This window comes from Nothoprocta perdicaria, unplaced genomic scaffold (genome assembly GCF_003342845.1).
Source record: "Nothoprocta perdicaria isolate Ctin4 unplaced genomic scaffold, notPer1 scaffold_26, whole genome shotgun sequence".
NCBI lineage: Eukaryota > Metazoa > Chordata > Aves > Tinamiformes > Tinamidae > Nothoprocta > Nothoprocta perdicaria.
Window position 1 is genome coordinate 706,558 of NW_020455488.1, and position 24,124 is coordinate 730,681.

The window sequence follows — 24,124 nt, forward strand, 5'->3', positions numbered from 1 at the left end:
CAAGGAACAAAAGAGACCCACAAATTTATTGTCAAAAAAATCCTCAAATTTTACTTGCATTTTTCTCAATAAATAATTTACAGTATATACACGCGGTGACACTCCCATGGGTCTGAATGCAGGGAGGAGGTGGGAACATTCTCATAACGCCACCCTCCGCCTTGCCTACCTATTATTTTGTTTGTTTGTTTTTGTTTCCAAGTATCAGGTCTTTCTTGGCCACACTTCATCTTTAACCAGAATTGGGTCAAACAAAACCAAAATAAAGTGCTTCACTGTTTGCTTCTAAAATATGGATACCCCCAACTAAACCACCATAGTACAGCTGACCACCACTGGAGCGCTCACCTGGAGAGAGGGGCACAGGGCTATGAGATAATGATAGACTTTTCTGGGCTGGAAATTAGCCCAAAACCACAGCACAACCTGCCTTAGCATGATGGCTTTTTAGGAAGCAGAAGTCATTTGGGAAGTAGTAACACATCACTACCCTGCTGCCCGGCTCAGCCCGCTTTGAAGGAGTGCCGGCTCCTCASAGGGATGCTTTAAAGCCTAGTAGGGTTATCTGTGGGGGTAACAGGTTGAGAAGCAAAAGTCTCCTTTTATGCAGCGACAAGTTTTGGCTTTCAGAACTTGCATATCCAATTTCTAGGGGAGACAAAAACTTGGCTCTTCACTTAGGAAAGGAAACAAAAAGTCCTGGCCTCAGCTAAGCCATTAGTGCATCGGGAAGCTGCCGCCCTGTGTGGCATTAACCCATCCAGTGCCACGGTCCAGTAGTTGGTCTCCTCAGTGCCTCCAAACTGTGATATCCTTATTTTAAAATCTCCCTAGACAGAATACCTGGGGCATCAGCAAACAAAGCAAGGAGCAAAGTAGTAAACACATCTTTTTTTTTTTTTTTCCACTTCTTCCCTTAAACATTTAAAAAAACAATTACATCTCTTCATCTGTACAGTCACACGAGATCAATGCCAGGGCTCTATATATTAAAAAGACAATATAAATTACATCCATCGACACAATTTTGCATTTCTCTGCTGCTTTACAAATGGAGCTCTAGAGCTGTTAGGACACACTGAATAGTCACGTTAAGTATTTACATCAGGCTGCCTCTTGGCACCAGTTCAGACTGCCAAATGTCCCCCCTCTTTTGGTGATAGCTTGTTTCATCGTGCCTGGAGACCACCCTGGAGAACAGGAGCTCCCCCCATAGTTTGGGGCTGATTTCAGGGAATTTCCCACTAAGGAATGGAGGCGAAATCTATAAAGAGGTCTCCAAGACGCAGACCAATGGTGGTCTTGCCGCTTGTTCAGTGAGTGTTGAGGTGAACCACAGAGGAGCACGGGGAAGAAGAAACAGGCAGCCTACACCATGGAGGAGGAGGAAGATTACTGATGGTTTCAAGCCAGGGAACAGACATTTGGGAGCTTTTGGGAAAGGGTGTGTGGGGGGGTCCTCTGCTGCATCCAGTCTCCTGGCTGGCTTTCTAACATGGCCCCGTTTCAGATTCAAGCCCAGCAGGGCTTCAGGTGCGACAGGTCTGAAACGGGGTAGCAAGTCATGCCTCAGGACTAGGAGAGGAGCAGAGACCTAGCAGCAAACAAACAGGGAGCGAAGCTCCGGCTCCRCCCGCGGGGCCCGGCTGGCTCGTGGGCTTCCCTCGCGAGCTCTCGGGGCGGGCGCAGGCCCTGCCGCTGCCACGGCGCCGGGGAGCCTGCGGATCGGCTCTCCCCGCCAACCAGCCTCCCYGCTGCCCATTTTAAGCGAGCAAAGGGCAAATGGCGCAAGAACTTCTCCAGTGCTGGGCGAAAGTTGAAGAAACCGCTTGAATACTAGCCAGGTTCCTCCTGTCACAACCAGGAGTCCTCAGTGGATCTGGGCATGGGCATTAGGCAGCAGGGAATGTTAAAACCCGCTGAGCGAACCAGCCCAGGGAACAGGCTAAAAGAGGGGATGCCCTTCGAGCTGCAGTGACCACCAGGACTTGAGGAGCGTGTCCYGCTGTGACCAGAAGCTGCCTCGTGCCGCTGGCCACAGGGCAGGAGAGCCCAGCACCAGCAAAACGCTGTGTCCTTTCCCTTTGGCCCCCGCTCTCCCTGTCCCTAACGCCGCTTGGCACCGGTGCTTGCAAAGGAGCAGGATTACCCTCAGAGCTGGCTGTGCCAAACAGGCCGCTGAAGGGGCCACAGGCCCTGGCCCCATCCTGCCTCCTCACGGGCACTGCACCCCTAACACAAAGCCACGGTCACAAACGCCAACGTCACAGTCACCACGAGCATTTTCAGTACCACGAGGGAGCACTAAGGGGAGGCTGGTGCTCCCCGACATCCATACTACTGGGAGGAGGAGGAGCGGGGGAGGTGGGGAAGTGCCACGTGAGGTATAGTCCAAAAAAAACACTCCTAACCGGTCCCGGGGACAGCACGTTCCTCCTGGGCAAGAACTGGGAAGGGGAAAGGCCAGCACTGAAGAGAGGCGCTGAGATTTGAGGACAATCCTTTAGCTCCCAGCTGGATCTGCTATCCAACCTCTCACTGTCCAGCACTGCCGTCATGTCACCCCTTCCTGCTCCCCTCTTCCCACTCTACACGGCACGTGGGAGTAAACATCTATAACAACACTGACCACCACTGACTCAGACACAGCAGGGCTGCCCAGAGGGCGAGGAGGGCCCGAGGACGCCGCGAGGGAGCCGCGTTGCCAGCACTCAGGTCCCGTGTCCTTTCATAGAGGTGCAGTTTTTCCTTGTTGGAGTGAAGCATCTTCACATCCTCAAAGGCGTAATAAGCAGCCAGCATGAAGTTGACATCCCCTGTGGTGAGGAGGTCGAAGACGCAGGACTGGAAGTAGAGGTCCTCTACGGGCAGCTTTTCCCTGCACTTGGCTGTGGCCGTTTCATACGTGAAGGCCTCGGGGGCGGCGGGGAGGACGGGCCCCTTCCTACGGGTGCGGCCCTCCGTGGCCTGAGGGGAACGGAAGGTCTGGACATCAATCTGCTGGTTGAGCGGGCAGCCGCGGAGACACAGGTAGAGGCCCTGGTTGTCCCTATCCTCCACGGCATTCACCACCTCTTCCGGCATGCGCACAGCAAAGGTGAGGTACCGGCCCACCTGCCTCACCACGATAGTGGTCCCAATGTACTTTGCTTGGATCTCAATGTGCTGGCCCGAGACCTTTTCAGTGATCTTCAGGCTGTTGGCTCCATGTTTGTCTCCACCATTCTTGGAGCCGTCAGCAAAGGCAGCAGGTAGCTCATCCATCTCTGCCTGGTACACTTTCTGGTCCACACACTCCTGGAAGCTCTTGAAAATGATGGTGAGCTGTAGGGGAAGAAGGAAAGGAACAGGATCACAACCAGTACTGATAACCCAAGCAATATGCAGGGAAGTAACATGGGAGTAGGATTCCTCAGACTATCCAGGARCAGGATAGTCAACTGATGGCAATGCGTTCCCCCTAACATGTGGCCCCAACTTTTGGGCAACCAAACAAGGTCATCCTTCCTCAGCACGAAAGCAAGGACAACATGCAAGCAAGTTGCACGGAGACAGGAACCAGAGGCAGGATTGAACCTAAGCCTACAGTTTGAATCTGAGCTCTTATCTTGTAGGCTAGCACAAGACCTCTCTTGTGAGGAATATCATGAATTACAAGCTTGTTGTGACATGCCTATGCACATACGGCTGTCTCGCCTGCGGGGCCTGGCAGCTGGCAGGGAAGATGAGTCCTGACTCTCCTGAGGACTCTTCCTTCTCTGTTGGCTCCCATGGCATTTAGATCCTGGCCTCCTCCCCTTCCCAGCCTGCTCACAGACAAACAGGGTCTCTTCCTTTAGACCCAAGTTGATGCCAGACTCTGTCTGAATCACGCACACACATGTGTTTATTTGTTCCTCATGCTTGTGTGTGGATGCCTCCATTTGGAGGGATACTAGCAAAGGCTGGGCCCAAGACAATTCCTCACCTATAACCTAAGCTCAAACTTGTCCTTCTGCTACCTCCTCTGAGGTCCAGCCCTGCCTTTTGATGAAGATTAAAACAGTAGGTCAGAAACTGTTGTGTAAAACCACAGAGAGCCCCATGGACCAAGAGGCTCTTGCCCTTTCCAACAGCACATGGTCCTCTAGCCAAAGAATTACTCAGTAATTCTTTACAGAGCTCATGCTGCTGATCCCATGACTAATCCCTCCTCACCACAAGCCCACAAAGAAGGAAGAGACTCATAAGATAGCCATCATCCTGGGATCTAACATGGAAATCCCTGATCCCTGGGATCTTCAGTCACCCAAATTCTCAACCTTGCAAGACTTCAGCAGGTTTTAATGCCATTTGGAAGATGAAAAGTTTCTAAGAGCTACAGTAAGTATTCCCTAAGGAAGTTATTAGGGACAGGTTAAAACCAAAACGCCAGTTCCACCTTGCACTAAGAAGTGCACTGCTAGAGATGAATTTGTCCTCAGATCTCAATATCGCCAGGATGTTTTGGGGCTCCCTGTTTCACAGCATTTATAGGTAAGATACAAAACCCCGTCAGAAGATGGGCTTGGCAGGAAGCCCAGCTTCTCACACTGCCCCAGCAGACATGCATGCCCTGAAGCCAACAGCCATCACCATCCCTTCACTGGCAATGGGTGGAACTTGAGGCTTTTCTCCCCAGATAGTGCTCTCTGATGCCAAGGTGCAGCAACATCTCCTTTAACTGACCAGCAACCATTCCTTGTGCTGGCCTGTTGTACTCCCTTGACCTCTCTGCTCCCATACAGGGCTCTCCTGCTTTGAAGGGCTCAGAGGGCTGCACCCACTGCCCAATAGATGGGTGGCACAACAGGGACAGGAAGGGACAGAGACAGTGAGATTAGGTGATATGGGAGACAACAAGTGCAGATGCCCTTTTGGCCCCCACATGGGAAAAAAGGGATCTGAGAAGCGGGATTGGGGCTTGTCCTCCAGAAGCTGCTGCCCTCAATCCTGGTCTAACTGTTCACAGCTGTCTTGGGTCCCCAAGGTGGGGCCTCTACCCCTTTGGCTACGGCTATCCTCTGAGCTGCACCATCTCATTATAAGGGGCCACATGAAGAAAGCACAGGTTGTTTAAAAGAAAAACAAAGCTGGGAGCAGAGGAAGGGGAGAGAGGACAGGTGTCTGAAACCTAAGGCCGCTCACGAATTCAGCGGGGCTCCTACCCCATCTTATCTTCCTCAGGGAGAAGCTAATCTTCCTCATCTTCCTCCTCCCTGACTGGCTCTGCTCACAGGGCCTCACCTTGCTCGTGGCGGTGGCTGTGGAGCCAGGCAACACCGGCGTGTTGGTGACCTGGACGTTCAGGTAGTTATTGTCTATGAGCGGCCAAGCCCCTTGCACCTTGCACGTCTGGAAGCTGTCTGTGAAAGTCCTGAGGTGGGGGTCTCCAAAGAGCCCACAGTGAGTATAGTTCGGGGTGGCCGAGTGCTTGTGAAAGCTCTTTTCGTAGTGGCAGATCTCGGGGCTGTCGGAGCGCTCTTGGCTATCGCCAGGGGGTAATGTCCGGAGCCGGGGCTGGGAAGTGGGGCCATCCTTGGAGCAGTTGTGCTGCACCATGAGATCGTCTATGCCATGAACGGCGGAGTGGTAGGCCAGGTCGCCCCTGCACGTGCGGGCCGTGCTGCGGGTGCAGTGCGCATAGGCGCGCAGCGCCGTGCAGAACTCGGGCACCTCCTCCGTGCCCGGGTGGTGAGAGCCAGACGTGGCTGCCAGGTACTCAGAGTTGCACTTGAGGATGTTGCATGGAGACGTCACTGCAGGAAGGGAGAGCAAAAGGGAACAGAAAACACAACATGATCAATACTTGGGTCTCCTCTCCTGGCTAGTATACCCCTGCATGTGGGGATCTAGCTTTAGGTCTAGCAAAAAGCCCAGTCTTCCTCCTTCAATGCGAGCTCATGATRCTGACCCCCCGCCACGTGATGGGGGCCCAGTCACCGGACATGACCCTCTCACATGACCCAACTCTCACACATTAAAGCTCAAGTAATCAGCAAGATCTGCCTCACTTTAAGCCAAGAAGGGAAAGAGCATCCAGTCTTCAGATCAACCCTCCCGAGGGAAAAATAAGATGGGGAAGAATGGGATGTATTCATTAGTTGGGATAAGGTAGGGTCATTAGTGTGGGGGGGACATGCAATGGGGTTTTTAATGCCTTTTGCAGGCTCGACATGTAAAATGCTATGTTGCCAAAAAAAAAAAAGGAAAACTGTATGAATTACTGTGCTCTGTGTTCAGACTGAATTCTACCACAGCTAAAATGTGCGCACCCTGCCTTTGAGGGCCAAGCGGGCACTCCGTGATGCACAGGGTCACGGCGTACGTTCCGGCAGGCTCTGTGCCTCGCACAGGCACAGCCMAGAGCTTTTTGCAGAGGTGCTGGAAAGCACCTGATCTGCTAGAGCTGATAGCTCCAAGGCAGCCCTACGCTGCTCCAGCAATCCCAAAGAAGGTGCCAACCTCAGCTTAATGAGTAAGGACTCTCTGAGCTTGACCCGTCTCTCCAGTAGCTGTTTGCTCCCCCTTGAAGAAACTCTTCTTCTCTCACTACATGGGCTCGAGACACCTCTGCCCTTATCCACCTTGCACTGTGCCTGCACTTCGGAAAGCTGCACAGAGATGCAGGTGTCAAACAGAAGCATGTGCAAAGAAACAGGCAAGGTGATAATCAGCCTCCTCCTCAGCTGTGTTAGTGACAGATCAGCTGCAAGATRTCTCAATGAGGCAGAGATGCCTCCATCAGCAAGGTGCCGGCTCCGAGTGCGCTGGGTCCTACAAGGACAAGACAGTGCGGGGCAGCCCTGCTGCTCCTGCAAGGGTTTAAATGTCTCTTGTCAGTGTAAATGCCAGACTGAACCTGAGAAGAGTTACCAAGAGCTTGGAATGACACTGCTTTCTTACAGAGCCTGCTAGGCAGGTCAGGAATCTCCAGGGCTCCCCAGGGGCTACCTCATGGAAGGGTTTTGCCATTCCAGCTGGGAAGCTTTCACAGATTGGACTGCTTAGGGCCCCAAGCATCTCCCCAAAGATGCCCCCAAGCACCAGGACTGCATCCGCAAGTGCTCAAGGCTGCAAGAGGCCGGATCTGCCAAGCTCTTGCTTCATCTGCCATGCACCTTGTCCGGTCCCGGGATTGGGCGGACAACCCGCCCACAGAAAAAGCAGAGAGCGCAGCCGCCCGGGGGGGCTGCACCGCACCGAGCACCTCTGCCCTTTGCAGTGACCTTGGTCGGGAGCAGGCAGCCGGGAGCGGAGCCAGGTCTGCTTGGGCTGGGGACATCCCTGGCAGGGCCGGCGCTCACAGCCACCTTGCTCAGCGCACACTTGCAGAGCGCAGYTACCACGCTCTGCCTCGCCTCGGCCAGGCCCCGCGGCGGGCTGGCAAGGAAAATCGGGATACGTGCTTTTCTTTTTTTTCCCCGCTCCCCCAATGTCTGTCCCCCAGGGCAGTGTGGCTTTCCTGGAGCAGACTTGAAAGCAGCTGCGTGAAAGCACATGGCCTTCATGGAGCATCGYGCAGCCGCTGCTCTGCCGCTGCCAATGCGGAGCCCTGCTGGGTGAACCCAGGCTCACACCACTTAAAATTCATGGGGTTTTCCTTCCTGTCCTCTTAATCAACCCCCTCAGAGAGCTTGGGAACTGGATGGGCTCAGACACCCAAACGTGACAACAGCAGCAAAAAAGGCCACCATTTCCAGATGCCCTTGTGGTGCCTCTCGCAGGCAGACACGTCTCATTCCTGTCTCGGGGTTTCTTTAACAGGAGGCTGGCAATGCATTTGTGCCAAAATCATTTCAGATTTGTTTAAAAAGAAAGTTACAAACCCCAGTATTGTTTCAGAGACAACAGTATGTTTTAGTTTTAAACATTCCCTTGTAGTACTGGAAACTAAACATAGCCGGTGCTGGAAAATCAGGAAGGGGGAGTGAGACTATAAAACACTAAGCAGCTCTGCTTCAAGACACAGCCTGTCTCCACTCTTTCCAAAAGGAGTGAAGTGCAAATAGGAAACGGTGACAGGTTCTTCACGGTTTTAAATTTCATGTTTAATAAACGCAGATGCTAGCAACAGTGCAGAGCGCATGAAGCTTGTTTTGGCCCAGCAGCGTCCAAATTAAACCTGCAAGAAACTGTGGAAAGCCTTTGTGTCTTCTTTAACTGGTCGTTAGCCAGAGGTAACTGGATAGCAGGTTTTGGCCTGGTACTTGGGCACTCTGCTAGGCCTTCTACGTTTGCGAGTCAAGTGTGCAATACTTATTATGCCATCTGACTGCCTCCCCAGCCCCAGGAGAGCATATTTCTACCAAAGACTTGTTGCTTCACAGTTGCTTCTACGGCAGTGAAATGAAGGCGAGTGCCCCAAGCGAACTCCCCAAGACCCTCCTGGTGGAGAGAAGCAGCCAGGACAGGGGGCAAAAGCCCCACAACTACCTCTGCTGCTGCTCATACGACTGCGAGTTCAGGCAGTGGGATCCTTGCTCTCTTAGTAGTTACACCCCAAACAAAGCTCGAGGGTGCCCTGAGGGTGCACGGCCTCACAGTTGTGTTTTAGGATTTGATACTTTTTAGGAGGAAAAAAAGCACGTTGCTCCTTAAGGGCAGGCTTCACCCGCTTGGATGAGGAGCCGAACGCTGTGGGCCGGGGCAGCACGTGCTCCGGACAGAGCGGGCTGCGCGTCAAGCTGCTGTCGAGGAAGGTTCTCCCGCCGCCTCTGAGTGACAGCGTTCCTGGTGAGCCACCAAACCACCGCAGAACCACCACGGGGACAGTCCAGGGCATGGGGACGCAGCGGCCTGCGAGCTTCGGGGCTGCATCACCCATGGCGAGCGCTCAACGCCAAGCGCGGCCCGTGCGCCCAGTGGCGAGCTCATGACTTTATAAGGTACTAACTTAAATTTAAAAAAAAAAAAAGGAAAAAAGAAGGCAGGAGAGCCCATCTCTTCCCTTCCCAGGCCTGAAGGGGGAGCGTTCTTCTTAAAGATGTTATCGCGCCGCTCCTGGCACGCGGCCCCGCTGCGCCCAGGGCCCCATATAAGGCCAGATCTCAGGAGCCAGGTGCCGGGCGGCAGCACGCGGCGGCCGGGCGCGCGGGCACATGTGCACGTGCCCTTCCCGGCCGCTCGCCTCGCCTCCTCCCACCGCTTCCMTAGGGTTTGGAAAAGCGCCGTGCACACGGAAGGTGCCGGCCCCTCCTGTCCTCTCCCTCACCAAGGCCGTGGTYGGCCCTGTTTTTATGGAGGGACGAACCCCGCGTGGGCCTCGCTGGTGCTGGACGTGGCGGTTGTGCCCAGCCGGGCTCGTGCCAACCCTGCGTGACTCACGCGCTGCCCATGTGGCCCCAATGGGAACCGGCCACAGCCCAACCGCTCTGCTGGGCCAGAGAGCCGGGAATCGCGGGGATGGGCGACAGGCAGGACCCTCTCCCCCTGCTCCTGGGCTTCTCCCCCCATCCCTGCTGGCAGCGGTTCCGGCGCCACAGCACACGCGCATCTGTACCCGCGCCAGGGGATGATGTTTATTCAATTTCACATAATCTATTTTCCATCTGCTCACAATGGATCTGTTTTTCGAGCATGGATGATTTAGCACGGCAACAAAAACCCCTCGCAGCGCAGAGCCGGCCAGCCTCTCCCATGGGGCGCGGGCCAGGGCCTGGGTGCCACCAGCACCCTTGTCCATAGGCAACAGCTCCTCACCCCAAGGACACACCAGTATCTCTCRCTGGTGGTCCAAGCACCTCCAGCCTCATTCTTGTCTTCACCTTTGTCCTTCAAGCAACCTTGGGTCCCAGCACAGCATGGACAGACCTGAGAGGGACACAGAGCCATGGTGTGTCACAGCATGCCTGATTTCTGGAGACCAACAGTTTGGGAAAGCTTAAGACCAGAAGAAAAAACATTAATTTTGCCTAGTTGATAGACCCTTACTRACCTGTGCTTGTTTAAGCACCTGCCCCAGCAGGGCAGCTCACACTGGAAAGTCACCAACCACTTCCTCCAGGTTGGAGGGCTTATCGCCTGTACCAAACATGAGCCTGGATTCTGACGGGGGTTTTATCTGACTCACTGTAAGGGCATAAAAAGAACCAGTGATTTTCTCCAAAGCAGTAAAAAAGTCCGTTAGTGACCAGTATGTTTCCCTCAAAGATATTTACACACTGCAATCAAGTCACTTGTCAATCCCTTAGATAAGCTAAACGGTTTGCACTTTTAAGTTCTCACTGGAAGGTGTTTGCCCAGCCCTACAATCAATGCTGCCTTCCTGCCCCCACTCCAGCGTTTCAGCCTCCTTTGCAGAGCCCTGGCCGTGATCGCTGCCAGCCTGTTCCCTGCGGTAATGCAAGGACCTTCTCAACAGCTTCTGGCCTGCACCAGACCCAGGTTTCCATCTCTCATGGGCAGCCCTTGCTGAGCCACTGGCTCACGCATTCCTCTGCGTTTTATCAGCACTGATTTCCCAAGGGGTCTAAGTGCACTAAGTTGACTCCCATTGCCTGTGAAACCTCTCTTAAAACTATCACCACTGGACAGTCCTTCTTGGCCACAACCTTCTCAACCCTCTGTGTGCTCAGACCCCTGATACCTCAACGCTTTTGCATTACAGGCTGTTAAATTGAATGTTCAAATGCATTACATGAGCGCATCAAAATTTTACAGCCAAAAGGCTAACCTCAAATAATGAAATCAGCTCTGTGTGACGAGACTTACTTTTCAGCTATGCTGAYTGCTTTTAATTATATACTACTAGCCTTTTAATTCCTTATCAGTGCACCCTATTTTCCCCTGGACTGGTGTCAGGTTACCKGGATTACTCTCACCCCAATCATGCTCTTTCAGAAAACTAGCATAGAATCAACAGTTCCTCTGTAATTTCTCTAGTAATAAGAATTACTGGAAATTAGTTTCAGCAAGCCAAAGCTCCCTTCAGCCAATTCTTTTAAGACTCTTGGGTGCATGTTAACCAGACTTGTTAATTTTAAAATGTTCACTGCTAAAAGATGTTGTTTAATATCCTCTTGGTTACTAACGGGCTGGAAAGTATTTCATCACCCACATGTGATGCAAATACATCATCCTGTGTCTTTCCAAATATATGGATTGAAGCATAGATGTATGACTCTTAACGTGTGCAGTAAAAGATTTTTTTTGAGAACCCAGTAAAATGTGATTACCTTTGGCCTCTGATCTGAGCGCTTAGACTTAGGCTCCTAAACATATATTTATGTAAGTAATCTAAATAAACATATTTATGCTGACACCTCAATAGGAAAGGCACGATTCTCCAAGGCCCTAAATACCAGCAACTTTAACCAACCTCGAGGAAATTAGGGCTGCCCAGCCCCTGGGTCACCACTAGCGCAAGAAGGAGTGGAAAAGAGTTAAAAGTCACATTGTTCCTTGAAAATTTCCTTCATGGGATCCATTCCACCAGGATTTTCAGGAGTCCAAAGCAGAAATAGAGCGGATTGGTTAYATCAACCTTTGCATCAAGGCCGTCTCCTCCAGCACTACCAGTGTGGAGCCATTCCCATCACAGCGGGGAAGTTTAGAGGAGGAAAGCGGCGGCAGTGGTAGGAAAGCAGTGGCAGCGGTAGGAACAGCTCATGTGTGRGCACGTGCCCTCTGCACACAGGAGGGAAGGGCTGCCTGATACAGAGCGGCCTAGAAATACCGCATGGAGGGCTGCGGCAGACGCACACCCCGGTGCCTCGCTCAGGGGCGAGTTCTGCGTGGGTCACACAGAGAAACAAGCCCCAACGGCAGCTTCTGCGGGGCCGTGGCAGCAGTGCTGATGGATGGTGCCTCCCGAGCGGGGCTGGCTCCGTTTCAGCAGGAGGAGGCCGAGGGAACCATGCAGCGAGGGGGAGCCCGGTGGCCGTCTGACCCGGGCGGCCTGAAAGGATTTGTGCGCTGGGCTCCTCCAGCAACCTCCTTTGAACTGTTAATCAAGCACAATCTTGCAGAATAATAGCCTGATTATTATTGCCTTGTTTGCATAACAAAGAGGCCCAATAAAACTGATTTGACTGGGCTCAGAGGGGGTGTGAAAGAGCAGCCCTGAGAAAAGAGCTGCAGGAATGCAGCAAACTGCTCCAAAGCCTCAACCCAGGAAGAGAGACAATGCAATTTGCCATCAAGAAAAGCCCAATAGACCAATAAATTACCCATGTGCAAAGGGATTAGATCAGGTTTCAGTTGCACTGAAGTGGGGGAAGGAGGACCGGAGGAGGGAACTGAAGGGGAAAAACAAACCTGACTCTCTTAAAGCGCTGGAGCTCCTATTTTGCAAGGAGGGGCTCGCTGTGACGGGCTCCCCTCCATCCCCTGGGCTGGATTTTGCACTCTCTTCGCTGGCAAACGCAGCAGATGCACTAAGCCCAGGTGAAGGGCAGGCCGGCTGGGTCACTCTAGATGCGGGCGGTGGGTATCTGAGCGCTTGCTCGGGTCCCTGCAGCCTCCCTTTTAACCCAGCCCAATCCCTCTCCGGAGGCGGCTGCAGAAAGGCTTTCTCCAGTTTCCTTATGTCAAAAGAGGGACACAGAGGGAGCTTTCCCTTTTCAACCTGTGCTGATCACTGAAGCACCTGGAGGGCCTGCCAGGGACAAGTCCCCTTTGTCCTCCTTGCCAAGCAGTGGGATGCGGCAGAGGAGCCGAGTCACTTTAGGCAGCTCTCAGGGCTCTGCAATCAGCTTTCAATGGCCCGAGCATGTTCCGCAGGGGCCACTGCATCTCCCCGGCCTARGGAAGCGGTGCTGGGATTGCTGCTCCGGGCTCACTAGGGCTGGGCTGAGCCCCAGCACCGCTGGAGGTGTTGCTCGGAGACCCGCAGTTGACACTTGGGGAGTTTGGAAAGCCAGCGAGATCCCCAGTGCATCTGCACCCAAAGCAGCAACAGGAATCACTGACTGCCCCCAAMCCTGCTCTCAAAACCACCGACCCCGGCGCTGCACGAGGGTGCTGCGGTGAGCGCCCGGCACAGCCTCCAGCAGCCCGGCCTGCCGGCGCAGCCATCCCGCCTTCCGCAGCGCAGCCTTTTCCCAGCCCGCCTCTGCGGAGCGTTTGAAGGCTCAACCCGCCACCCACCACAGCCCGGGGCCTCTCCAGGTGCGGCAGCGGGTCCCTCTCCCTCCTCCTCCTCGCTGGCTGAGGCAGGCAGCAAGAGGGAAAAGTGCTTTCTGCTTACAGGTGTGTATTCCCTCTAGGAATAATCATCCCAACCGTGCGCTTGTGAAATTGCAGCCCTTCAAATGCCGAGCTAAATGAGACACAAAATGAGGAGATGGAGAAACGCCCGGAGCACATAAATCTGGATGAGGCAAATTTATACAATTAAGCGCCTGCCAAAAAAATTGCGGCATCTCGATCGGAGGCGTTGACTGGAGCGCGGGGCGGGGGGTGCCCGCGCGGGCGCTCGCTCGGCCTGGCACCCTCCTGGGGACGCGGCCACCAAGGCCAGCGATGGGCAGCGGCCCCTGGGCTGGGCGCACGTGCCCGGCACAGAGCCCTGCTCTGCACGGGCCCCCGCTGCCACCCACCCCGCGCCCGGTGCTCCCGTGATGATATTTGTCCCTCTGTCAAAGCCACAGACTTTCACATGTTTATTYCTAAATGCGTCTCATGGCTTGGGCCCTGGGCTCAAGTTTTCGTTCTAGGAGAATTTTRGTTTCAGGCTCCAGAGCCCACCCAGCCTCATCGGTCCCTGCGAACTCGGTGCTCTGTGGTCCCTGCGGGCGGCAGAGCGCGGGGGCCGTGTGTGCCCTGGGGACACCCCGCCACATGTCCCTGTCACCTCRGAAAGGGCTGGCTGGAGTGCGTCACACGGCCCGAAAATGGAAGCGGGCGAGAAAACCAAAACACCCTTGAGCATCATKAGGGACTTTGGGGACCGAACTCAACAGCTGGGCGGAAAAGACAGGAAACCGAGGCAGGAGGAAACATCTGGGACTCCAGGGAAGCTTGGGGCTCTCTCTGACCCCAGGAACTCCCCATATGTGCTGGGAGACCTTTCCTTGCCTGGAACTAAATGCCAAAGCTCCCTCCACACCTCTGCAGTAGAAAGACAGGRCTCTACAAGCCTGTTGACCATCCATGCGCCCTTGGAAGGCTGTGCTGCTCCACAGGGGCTGCCCATGCGTGGCACCGAGAGCCCTGTGACTTCATCCCGGGCTGGTATCTGCTCTGGCCATCGAGTCTAATTCAATTCTGCCCCTCGCTGCAGCAATCGCAACTGGGGGGGCCGTGGCTTAGCGAGCCAGGCTGCCCTCGAGTGCAAAGTGATCTGCGGGCTGCAATCAAACGCCTGCGCGGCCTGGGAGCTCGAGGAGGGCAAAATAAATAGCCCAGAGATGGGAGCTCTTCTTGCACTGCCACACACAGGTTGCAAAGGTTTCCGGAGGCCTGCTGGAGGGCTGCCCTTCGGAGCGCCCTCCTGGGACCCTGCCCGTTAAGGGGCCGACGCCGCAGAGCTCCTCAGCGCGGCCGGAGCTGCGGGGGCAGCAGGCAGGGTGAAGCCCCGCGCAGCCCCCGCGCTGGGACGGTGCCGGGGCCGCCCCACGGGCGCTCAGACCCACGCGGGCGGCCGGGAGCAGCCGCGCAGGCTGTGCCTGCAAACCCGGGCCCTGCTATTGCAGAGCCCACTGCTGGGAACCAAGGGCCTGGAACCTGGAGAAGGGAATTTTGTGGGGGTGGAAAAAGCAACACGTGCCCCAGTCTGCACTGCAAGGCGCCTCTTCCAAGAGCCAGGCTTTGCACGAGCAGCAAACCTGGGCAGCCAAAGTATTTCCAGGTTGAATCCTGCCTCCTTCCCTGTCTGAGTAACACCTGGCACTGCAGCGAGGCCCCCTCCTGCCACCTTGTCCTGTGTCCCCCCACATCTGCAAACGCTGCTGGTTCGAGTGGCTGGAAGAGGTTTCAAGAGCCTCCAAGCGCCTCTTCCCAACATCAGCTCTACACTGAGCTCACAGACCTCCCTGCCACCRAGACAGGGGCCATTCCACAGTCAATCCCTTACACCTCCAGGAGGGCCAGATCCTTCCCTGGAATGAACCCCTGGACRGAGCAGGGGTGGAAAATACTCTTGGAGACAGATGTGTAGCAGGGCTGACACAGCACAGGGAAAGCCGGAGCACAGCAGCATCCATGGGGAGGGAGCAAGCCCGTAATCCTCGGGAAGGTACCAAGGGTTCTCTGCTGCTGGTTGGGTACAGAGGGATCCGCAGGACAAGGGGGACAGCCAGCACCCTGGCACTGCAGGGTCCCACCACGAACAGCGGGTGCAGCCACCAGCCTGACAAGATCCTACAGGGACRGTCCCAGCGCCCTGCCCTGCTCAGGGCTCCTTCCCGCGCCACGAGCACGACGGGGGCACCGCTGGCCGGGCCTCGAAGGGGTCGATGTCACGGAAAGCGGCACGAGAGGGAGCCAGCCCCAGGGCACGTGCATGGAGGGGACGAAGCAAACGAAGCCGCTGGGGCGCAGGTCCAYGGCCCAGCCGCCCCCACGGGAGCCGGGGCTCCGCTAGCACCCGCTCCCTCCCGCTKCCTCCGGATCACCTCGTTTTGCCAGTTCTTTGCACCTTATTTGACTGCCGAGGGCAGAGCCAGACAAAAGCAGCCAACCAGGTCCCGTATCAAGTTCTTTCTTGCACCGTAAATCTCCAAGTCTCAACGCTTCAACGCAAACGCTMCATACGGGGAGTGAAGCAACACGTACTGGGTCGGAACAAGGAAAGGAAAACCCACGGGCACAAGTGGGGTCCTCTGCACGCAGCTGAGCAAWCCCCGCCGCCCCCCAGCGCAGGCAGCACCAAAAGGGCCAAGGGGGAGGGAGGGGGCACMGCGTAATTTATTTATTTATCTGTTGGCTGCATGTGTGTGCAAGACGGCTTCACCTACGTCTATGCAAAAGAAATGCAGAGGCGATTAAAAAAAAATAAAGGGCAAGTTTTACAAAAGTGAAAGAGGTAAATCGTGAAACTGCAGTGTTAGTGCTTTTCTTTTGCCCTCCTGCTTTTTCTCCCTTTTTTTTTCCCCTTCCAAAAGAGAAGAAAAAAAAAAAAAAAAAAAAAAAAAAAAAAAAGGAGGTAAAGAAACTGGAGAGTTTTGGAAGGAACAAATCCGCCTCTGTGGACTCGGTTTCCCCTCCCCCAACAAAAACAAGCACTCAGGGCTTGAAGGAATTTGCAGGCAGAGATCTGCCAAAAACATTGTGAAAAACTATGGGGGATTCATTGGAAACAGATGGCGTTTTCAGCTGTAATTCTGAAATTCTCTCCTTTTCTGACACAATACAAACAAACGGGCCACAGGACGGCGGGGAGGGGGGCAGGGCCGGGGGGGCATCAGCGGGGCAGGCGCGGGCCGGGGGCAGGCGCGGGGCCGGGGGCTGCGGTGCTCGCGGCACCATTTGGTGGCCGTCCAGCCGTTTGCTTGGGGACCCTGACAGCGGAGCGGCTCCCGGCCCCGCGCCGAGCGCCGCGGCTGCACCACGGGCCGCGAAAAAGAAGGGAAAAAGGGGGGGAAAGAAACGGAAGGGAAAAGGAGAAAAAAAGAAAGAAGCGGGGGAGGGACACAGCGAAAGCCGTCGGAGCGCGGGCGTGCGGGGCCCCCCGGCGACACYGCGGTCCCCACGCGCGACACCGGCCGCGCGGCCCCCGGCGCCCCGCGGGCAGCGGCCAAGGGCGCCGCGCGGAACCTGCTCGCGCTGCTGACAGCGGCTCCGCGCGGCCGCCCTCGCTGCGCTCCGGCGCACAAAGGATACGCGGCCAGTGCAGCGAGGGGGGGGACACCGAAACGCAGCCCCCGCCTCGCTCGTGTCAAACATGTGGCGAGCAGAGAGAGCGAGAGGGAAAGGGGCCCACGGGCAGGGGGAGCAGATYCGCGGGCTGAGAGAGATACAGGGAACGGGGGAGGAAAAAAAAAATCTTCAAAACAAGAGGCTGTTCCTTACCTGAAGGGGAGATGCAGAGAAAGACAGGGAGGATTTGGAAAAGTCCCAGGGCTGTGGATCCTGCCCCTCTCCCCATACCCATCCATCCAGCTCGAGCTTTAACCACTATCCTCTCCCTGGAAGAAGAGTTTAAAAAAAAAAAAAAAAGAAAAAAAAAAAAAAGGAGAAGGGAAGAGAGGAAAAGAAAACAAAAGGAAAAAATAAATCAATTGAAAGGAAGAAGGAAAAAAAAAAACTCAGAAGCCGCGCGTGGCTGCGCGGAGCGCGGCGCTGCGCAGGGCAGGGACAGGCGGCCCCGGCTGCCGGGCTCGGTGGCCTCTGCACTGCCGGATTACACGGACTCTCCTCCTCCTCCTCGCCTTCCCCTCCCATTGCAAAACAGCCCCAACCATCAATCATCCCGGCCGCCTTCCAATGCCGACGTGCTCCGCGGGCGCCTCCTCCTYCTCCGCGGCTCCCGCCTCCGGGGCCGCCCTCGCCGCTCTCACCGCCCCGTCGGGGCTGGTGCTGCCCAGACCCCCGTGGGAAAGGGGGGACTCCTGTGGGAACGGGGGACCCCGATGGGAACGGGAGATCCCGATGGGAGCGGGGCCCGCGGCTCCCCCTGCCCCGGCTGTGCACGGCGCGGGTCCCTCCTCTCCGGTGGGAGCTCGCGGGTGGGATCTAAGGGGCTTGGTTCCCTGTCCGGGGCGAAAGGACCACGGCCTCTGCCCCAGCCAGGGGGACAGGGGCGGGGGGACCCCCCAGAGCTGGGGCTGGAGCTCCTGGCGCTGGGCCCGGGCTCTGCCCGCCACCTCCTGCGCCACCGGCTCCCTGCTCCCAGCTCYGCGCGAGCGTTTCCCAACCCGCGCCAAGTCATTCCCGCACACCTGCACTGGCAGCGCYGCAGTAAGCCCGGGTGACTCACAAACAGCAGCTCCAAGAGGCAGGAATCGCTATCCCGGCAGACACGCGTGACTGTCCGGACCCCTGAACACAGCTGCTTTCCTGCCGACGGGCTCMCGGGGGGGCCCAGCAGGTACCTGCGCGTCCTTGAGACACCCGCCGCTGCGCTCCCAGACTCTGCTCTTTGCAGCAAGGCCCCCCAAAAACGAGCCCAGCGGGCTGGCCCTGCGGTCACACCGTCCCAGGGAGCCGCTCCACTCGTGGAAAAGCTAAGCCAGAGGGAGAGCATCCCTGCAGTGCTACCCTAGCGCACTTAGGGCTCTATAAAATTCCCCGTGAAGGAGGATTTARTCACTGCGACCTAAGACAACTTCATTTCTGAGTGCCCATGGGTATAGTATGGTTTAATTAATGTGCTTTAACTTCCCTGTTTTAGATTATTAGCCCTCCTTTGATTTAGGGACCCCCTGCCATCCTAATGTTTCATCTCCTTCCTCTTGGGGATCTTATATAGAAACAATGAAACATAATATAATGAAAAAGTTTTTTTTTTTTTTTTTTTTTTTTTTAGTCCCAGCCCTTCCTCCAGCTCTGTAACTGCTCTTTAGCAAAGAGTCTTTCTTCCCTATGTCTTAGGAGATCTTCCTTGACTTGGCCTGCAGTTGTCCTTGGAAATTGTCTTTCTTCCCCTTACTAACACCCTTATGGATATTTTTTGAAGGGATGCTAGCTTAAAGTCTCCAAGAAGCTGCTGTGATCTCCTCCTTGCAATGGACTGACTCTGTGGTCCAGCTGCAACAGACTTCCCATGGAGGATGAGGTGARGAAGATGAGATGGGCATGAATATCTGAGAGGATCTCAGCTCTGGTACCACTGCTCTGGTTCTCCTTGCRGGGGTTGAGCCCCTTTGCCTCCACATGGCAGCACACCAGGGTTTTGTCCAGGCTACAGCAGGAATTAAAATGAAGCTTTTCCACGTGGGACCCATATGGGATGCAAAATACTTGGAGTCTTGTCTGGGTGCGCGGTGCTCTGTCTTGGTGCCGACCTCCATGCAGTTAGAGATGTCCAGTAAAGCCAGTTCTGCTGCAGAGCTGGGCGAGAGATGAAAGGTGCCAGGCGGGACTCAGACCTGCAGTGTGGGAGCAACGCCCACCCTGAGCTCCTCTGTGTGGGGGATGTCAAACAGGGRCAAGAACGCCCAACCCTGCCAGCTGTGCTAGCACCCACCAGGAGCTCCTTGCTCATGGGACCTGTAGGCAGAGCTGAAAGGAGCCTGGGGGGAACAAAGGGGACCCAGGAGCTGGGATGAGTCTTGKCAAGGGGGAGATTGAGGATAAGGGCTTGTCGACCCTCAAACCCTCCTCTTGTTCTCTCCTTTCTGCAATGCAAGTTTTGCTTTCACTTCAGACTCGAATATCTCCCTTCAGCCACTTCCCAGGCTGATGACATGCAGCCTGATCTGATTATTTTTTAACTCACACAATGACGAGATTACTAACTTTTAAGAGGTAGGTGCTAAATAGCTGTTGTAAGGCTAGTTTCATTGCTCAGCTTAAAGCCCCACTTGGGCATTGCTGTTTGGTGGCAAACTCCCCCATTGTGATGTGAGAATGGAATCCAGCTAAAGTTAAAAAATCTTTTTTTTTTAATTTTTTATTTTTTTTTTTAATTTTTTAAATTTTTATTTTCTTTTTCCCCTAAAAAAAAAAAAAAAAAAAAAAAAAAAAAAAGAAGAAGAAGAAGGGAAGCTTCTGCCCTTGGTTTAGGGAAATCTGTGCTGCCATAAGGCAACAATCCGATGACGCTGGCTCCAGTTCATAAAAATTTCTCCTCGATTTTGCTCTGTTGCATCATGCATTGCAAACGGGACTGCTGTTTTTGGCACTGATCAAAGCAGAGGACTTCACTGGAGAAAACAACAGATGTGTCCAAACTGTAACGGCAGAGCAGGAAAAGGCCCCAAATAAGGTGTGTTTCTGAAACCCTGCTCCCCAGTCTACATTTTACAAATCACCTTCCCTTTTCTGTTTAGCAAGTTTCAAATCACCCCAAACTTCAGGGTCTCTGCTTTGCCTACAGGAGATGTCCAGGCTGCAAAAAGTGGAACCAAGTGAAGTGGTGGCTGCTTTTTCCCTTGCTTTTTCTTCCATTTAGCAGTGCCTTTCAGCACGAAGGAACCCGATGCTTTTTGCAAAGAGCCTGTGCAAAAGACACCTCGGTGGGAACATGCAGGGGCCAAGGGGCAAAGGCACCACTGCCATCAGCTGCACATTGATCCTCCTCTTTGAAGTCCTCACGGAAGGGCCGTGTGCTCCTGTGTTTCCAAGTGACCAATAAGGAGAAATCAGTCTGTGTTCACCGATACGATTCTCCAAGATATTTGCGGGATGAGTTCCCGAAGGAAATTCAACAGGGAGCAGTTGTCTGAGCTTTACTTTTCTGAATATTTCCCAGCCCCGTGTGTCACATCGTGCATGGCTGTGGGCTTCAGCAAGGCCACTGAATATGTCTAATTTGAACCGTATGGGTTAGAGATGATACCTCCCCTTACAGWCTTCCTAATGGAATTTATTCAGTACCTATAATTATAGGGCTAAAATAGTAAATACAGGTATTTATGAGGACTGTAACTAGCAGTTAGAGGAACTCCTAGGTCTACTCCTGACTCTCCCATGAACTTTCTGCTTGGCATCTCTTCATGCCCCTACCTCCACACGTCTCAAGAAAGCAACTTTGCCTTCTCTGCCTCAGTGTCCCCACAGTAAAAAGGATGAGGCAGAGCTCATCTGCCATGCAGCAGGGCAGGGAATTTAGTTCAGACATGTTTGCAAAGCCCTGTATGATCTTCAAAAATGTTTATGAYGGCAAAACTGCCTTCCCACATAAGTCATGGCAAAGAGCTCCTTGGCTTTTCCGGATGGAGGATCAACCTTGAAGAGCAACTCTGGAGTGAATGTTTGCAGCAGTCAATGCACAGGGCTGCTTCAGCTCATAAAATGCCATTTAACATGGGACTTCTCTTGTTACTGATGGTACTTGAATATATAACCACCAATCCACAGACACCAAAAGATGCCTGTGAAACCCAGAGTTTAGATGTTGGTGCAAAACCAGTTGAAAGAGGCTGTGCCTACCACCTGTCCTGATTCACTTTGTGCCATAGAGTTTCCATCAGTGAATAATGTTGGTGTCTGTTTTTAATATTCTGGATACTAGAAGTCAGGAAAAAAGTACTCTGCTCACTGAGCCTAGTTCAAAGTTGGTTAGAAAATACCAAGCAACACACTGGGTCTCAGATCCGCAGATACCTGCTCCTTGTTGTTGACATTGCTCGTTCTGCTGTTTTGCTTAGCTGTTGTGTCCAGCTATAAAGCTGGAGAGAGATCAGCTTTCACACTGTATGTCCAAGCAAAGTCTAACAAAAGCAGGTCCTGTCAAAGGTGTCCTGCTAAAACAAAGAACTGGTTTTAGCAGTGGTCATCTGTATTTGATGTTCCTCAGGACGGAGAGTTTAGATGAACTGGCCCAGCCAGAATAAATAGTGATTGCCAGTGCTGGAGAATACTCCTGAAATGTGCTGCAATGATTTATATTAGTGTTTGGTTTAAACAGCAAAGAGCAGACCACTCCTTAAAGAAGGAAGAAAGGAAAACCACTTGCTGTTTGGAGTAGAAAACCGTAGATTATTCTCTGGGGAGGTCTGACAAGTGATTCCAAAATGCTCGCAGAAGAAACCCCCAATACCTGTGATCTGACAGATTCCCATATTAAAGCAAATACTTCTAAACAAGAAGAAAAAAAATCACTCATCTTTCTGCAGTAACAGCCACACACCACTGTCGGTGATAGTGGAAAACATTGTAGCTTAAGTATCTGTTAGGGTCCTCATTAGTGTCCTAGGTAAGGTTTGCAGTAACTTAATGGGGCTGGTGGAGGGGAGGACACGGAGCTGGCTTYGAGGGCAGAACCTCTGCTTTGTGGCAAAGTGCGGGGAGGCCAGTCCCCTGCTTCACGTAAGGAACTTGCCCACAGCTGCCTCTGTGAACATTAGACTCGCCAACCTGGCTATGTGAAGAGAGGCCATTGCGTTGAAGGGATAATAAAATACAGCTTTGTAACAGCAATAAAAAAAAAAAAAAAAAGCTTTCTTGGCCTGCAACTTTCCTTCCGTGGAGAGTGATTGATAAAAGCTTTCCCAAATGAAGCCGCTGTTGGCAGCTCTGCTTTGGGATCTCTTTATGGTGCCCGCTCCCAACGGTTGGCCACAAAGCTCACACCGAAATGCTCTAAACCGGCCGGGTTGAACAAGAAGCAAGGGAGATGGGATGTTGGAGACCTCCAGTCTCAGCAAAAAAAAAAAACAAGCAGAGAAATTTTCAGAGAAATAGAATTTATCACATCAGCTTTTGACTGTGGCACTCACTGCTTTCCGCTCATTTCGCTTGCTCGTGATGCCTGGTGGAGAGAACTCGGCTCCCACGCAAGGAGCTCGTAGCCGTCCTTGTCCTGCAGGTCAGAGCAATGGCTGGGACTCCTCTTCGAGGACCTGCTCTCTGCAAGGGGCTGGTCTTCTTGGTGCAATCTCCTCTTAGCAGTAAGTACCAAGCAACATCTCCTTAGTGTATCTTCTTGCCTGGGTTCCCTTCTAAAAACCACGTGGGCTGAGAGGTGCCCAAGAGCACGTTTGAGTGGCCATGGGCCAGCTCGGGAGAAAGGACAGATAAATCTGACCTGCCAGAAACTAAACAGTGCAGAAGAAGAACCACAGAGATGTGTATGTTTATCAGCAGAGACAGAAACCAGTTTGTGCAGCAAGGCAGGAGGGCAACCTCACTCTTTCTCTGCTGCTTTTCAAAACTGTTTGTGTCTTGAGAAAGTGCAAACATAGCTGCCTAATTCTCTCCCTCTCCAACCCAACAGGTCAGCTAAGGACATCTCTGGGCTCTGCTCATTTAAAGGTAAGAAGGCTCTGCTGAAAACTGCCGGGGGAGGATGGGGAGTAACAGCCAGGGGTTCCAAGTCTAGACCTTGAGCACAGGAAGGAAGAGGAGCTTGAAAGATCCTTAAGGCAAAAGCTCTCTGTATCCCTACCACCTTGTCCTCGTGTCAGTTCCTGACAGCAATATAATCCATCACAGCACACCTTTCCTGTCCTCCCAGTTACAAAATGCTAAGGACCCTGACAGCATCATCAGGAGACTTTAAACATTTTTCTGAATATCTCCTAGGACCAATACATTCCTTCTTATGAGGAAAAGGAATAGCAAAAAGTCTTGACTGAGCATCTCTGTGGGTCTTTCGGCAAGTGGCCTGGGCTGCGGTAGGTGTTTCTGCACTCCCGGCCGGACACATGTGCTTCCTGCCCGGATAAAGCGCAGCTCGGGGCGATCCTTCCCGCTGGGTGGTGCTGTTAACCCTAAACCATTTGCAAAAGTACCCAATTTATAAAATAAATGAAACCCAACGCCGCCTTAAACCACATGACATAACAGCAGCTCGCAAGCTCTCATTAAAATCTCAATTTGGGGAAATTGATTCTACCTCTGAGCAATTGCGATGCAATTACTCCAACAGGCAGCAATCAAGAATCACATCAAAACAACACCAAACTTTCATCTCCTGCCTCCCAACCACCACCACAACAAAAAGCACCTGTCTTGCGAACACAACCCGGGTTCCTTAAACGCAGGGGATGTTTGGGTCCCCGAGTGGCATCAAGCCTCGACAGGCGCTGGTGCCTCTGCAGTGTCCTGACTCGGAGCGACATTCTGCGGCTTTGCACTGCTTCCTCCACCAGCATTACTATTGTTATTGTTATTATTATTTCCCTTGCTGGGGTTAAGGAAGAAGAGAGCAAATCCGCATCCCTGCGCGCCCGGGTCCCTGACACCCCCGTCCCGCGTCCTCTAGGCCTCCTGGTTTTGGGGACACGCTGGCCGTGCCCGCAACACCCCGTGTCACAGCAAGAAGCCCCTGTGCGAGGGGAAGGGCGCACCACGGGGGGTTATTCACGTTTATTTATATCTATATTTCCCTCCTGCCCGGGGGAGGCCGCGGTAGCCCCGCTTACCTTAGCGGCCGCATCAGCGTGGCCGGCCCGCGCTGGGGGAGTGCGGGCGGCTGCTTGTCCGTCTGGGGGAGCGGGAGGGAAAAAGAGAAAAATAAATCAAAGGGAGCAGAAGCGGGTGCGTGGTGGCGGGCGGGCGGCCCCCCCGGCCCGGCGCAGGGCGCGGTGCAGCCTCGCTCAGCGGCGCGCGGGGAGCC

General features: G+C 53.8%; 1 protein-coding gene across 1 annotated transcript; it reads right to left on the reverse strand.

The window, feature by feature from the left end:
• Positions 1–367: 367 nt before the first annotated feature.
• RGMA (repulsive guidance molecule BMP co-receptor a) lies at positions 368–24,052 on the reverse strand. The gene is made up of 4 exons (XM_026040555.1): positions 23,931–24,052; positions 16,972–17,087; positions 5,266–5,777; positions 368–3,324 (listed from the first exon to the last, which is right to left on the reverse strand). The coding sequence occupies exons 1-4, from the start codon at positions 23,942–23,944 to the stop codon at positions 2,614–2,616; spliced, it is 1,353 nt and encodes a 450-aa protein (XP_025896340.1). The 5' UTR covers positions 23,945–24,052; the 3' UTR covers positions 368–2,613.
• Positions 24,053–24,124: the final 72 nt, after the last annotated feature.

What these genes read in the sequence shown, in the direction of transcription:
- RGMA (XM_026040555.1), bottom strand. An exon ending in TCTCTGCATCTCCCCTTCAG is followed by an intron (nt 5,778 to 16,971) that starts GTAAGGAACAGC and finishes CCCTTCCTGCAG; the next exon opens with TGACGTCTCCATGCAACATC. An exon ending in CAGCCACCGCCACGAGCAAG is followed by an intron (nt 3,325 to 5,265) that starts GTGAGGCCCTGT and finishes CTTCCCCTACAG; the next exon opens with CTCACCATCATTTTCAAGAG.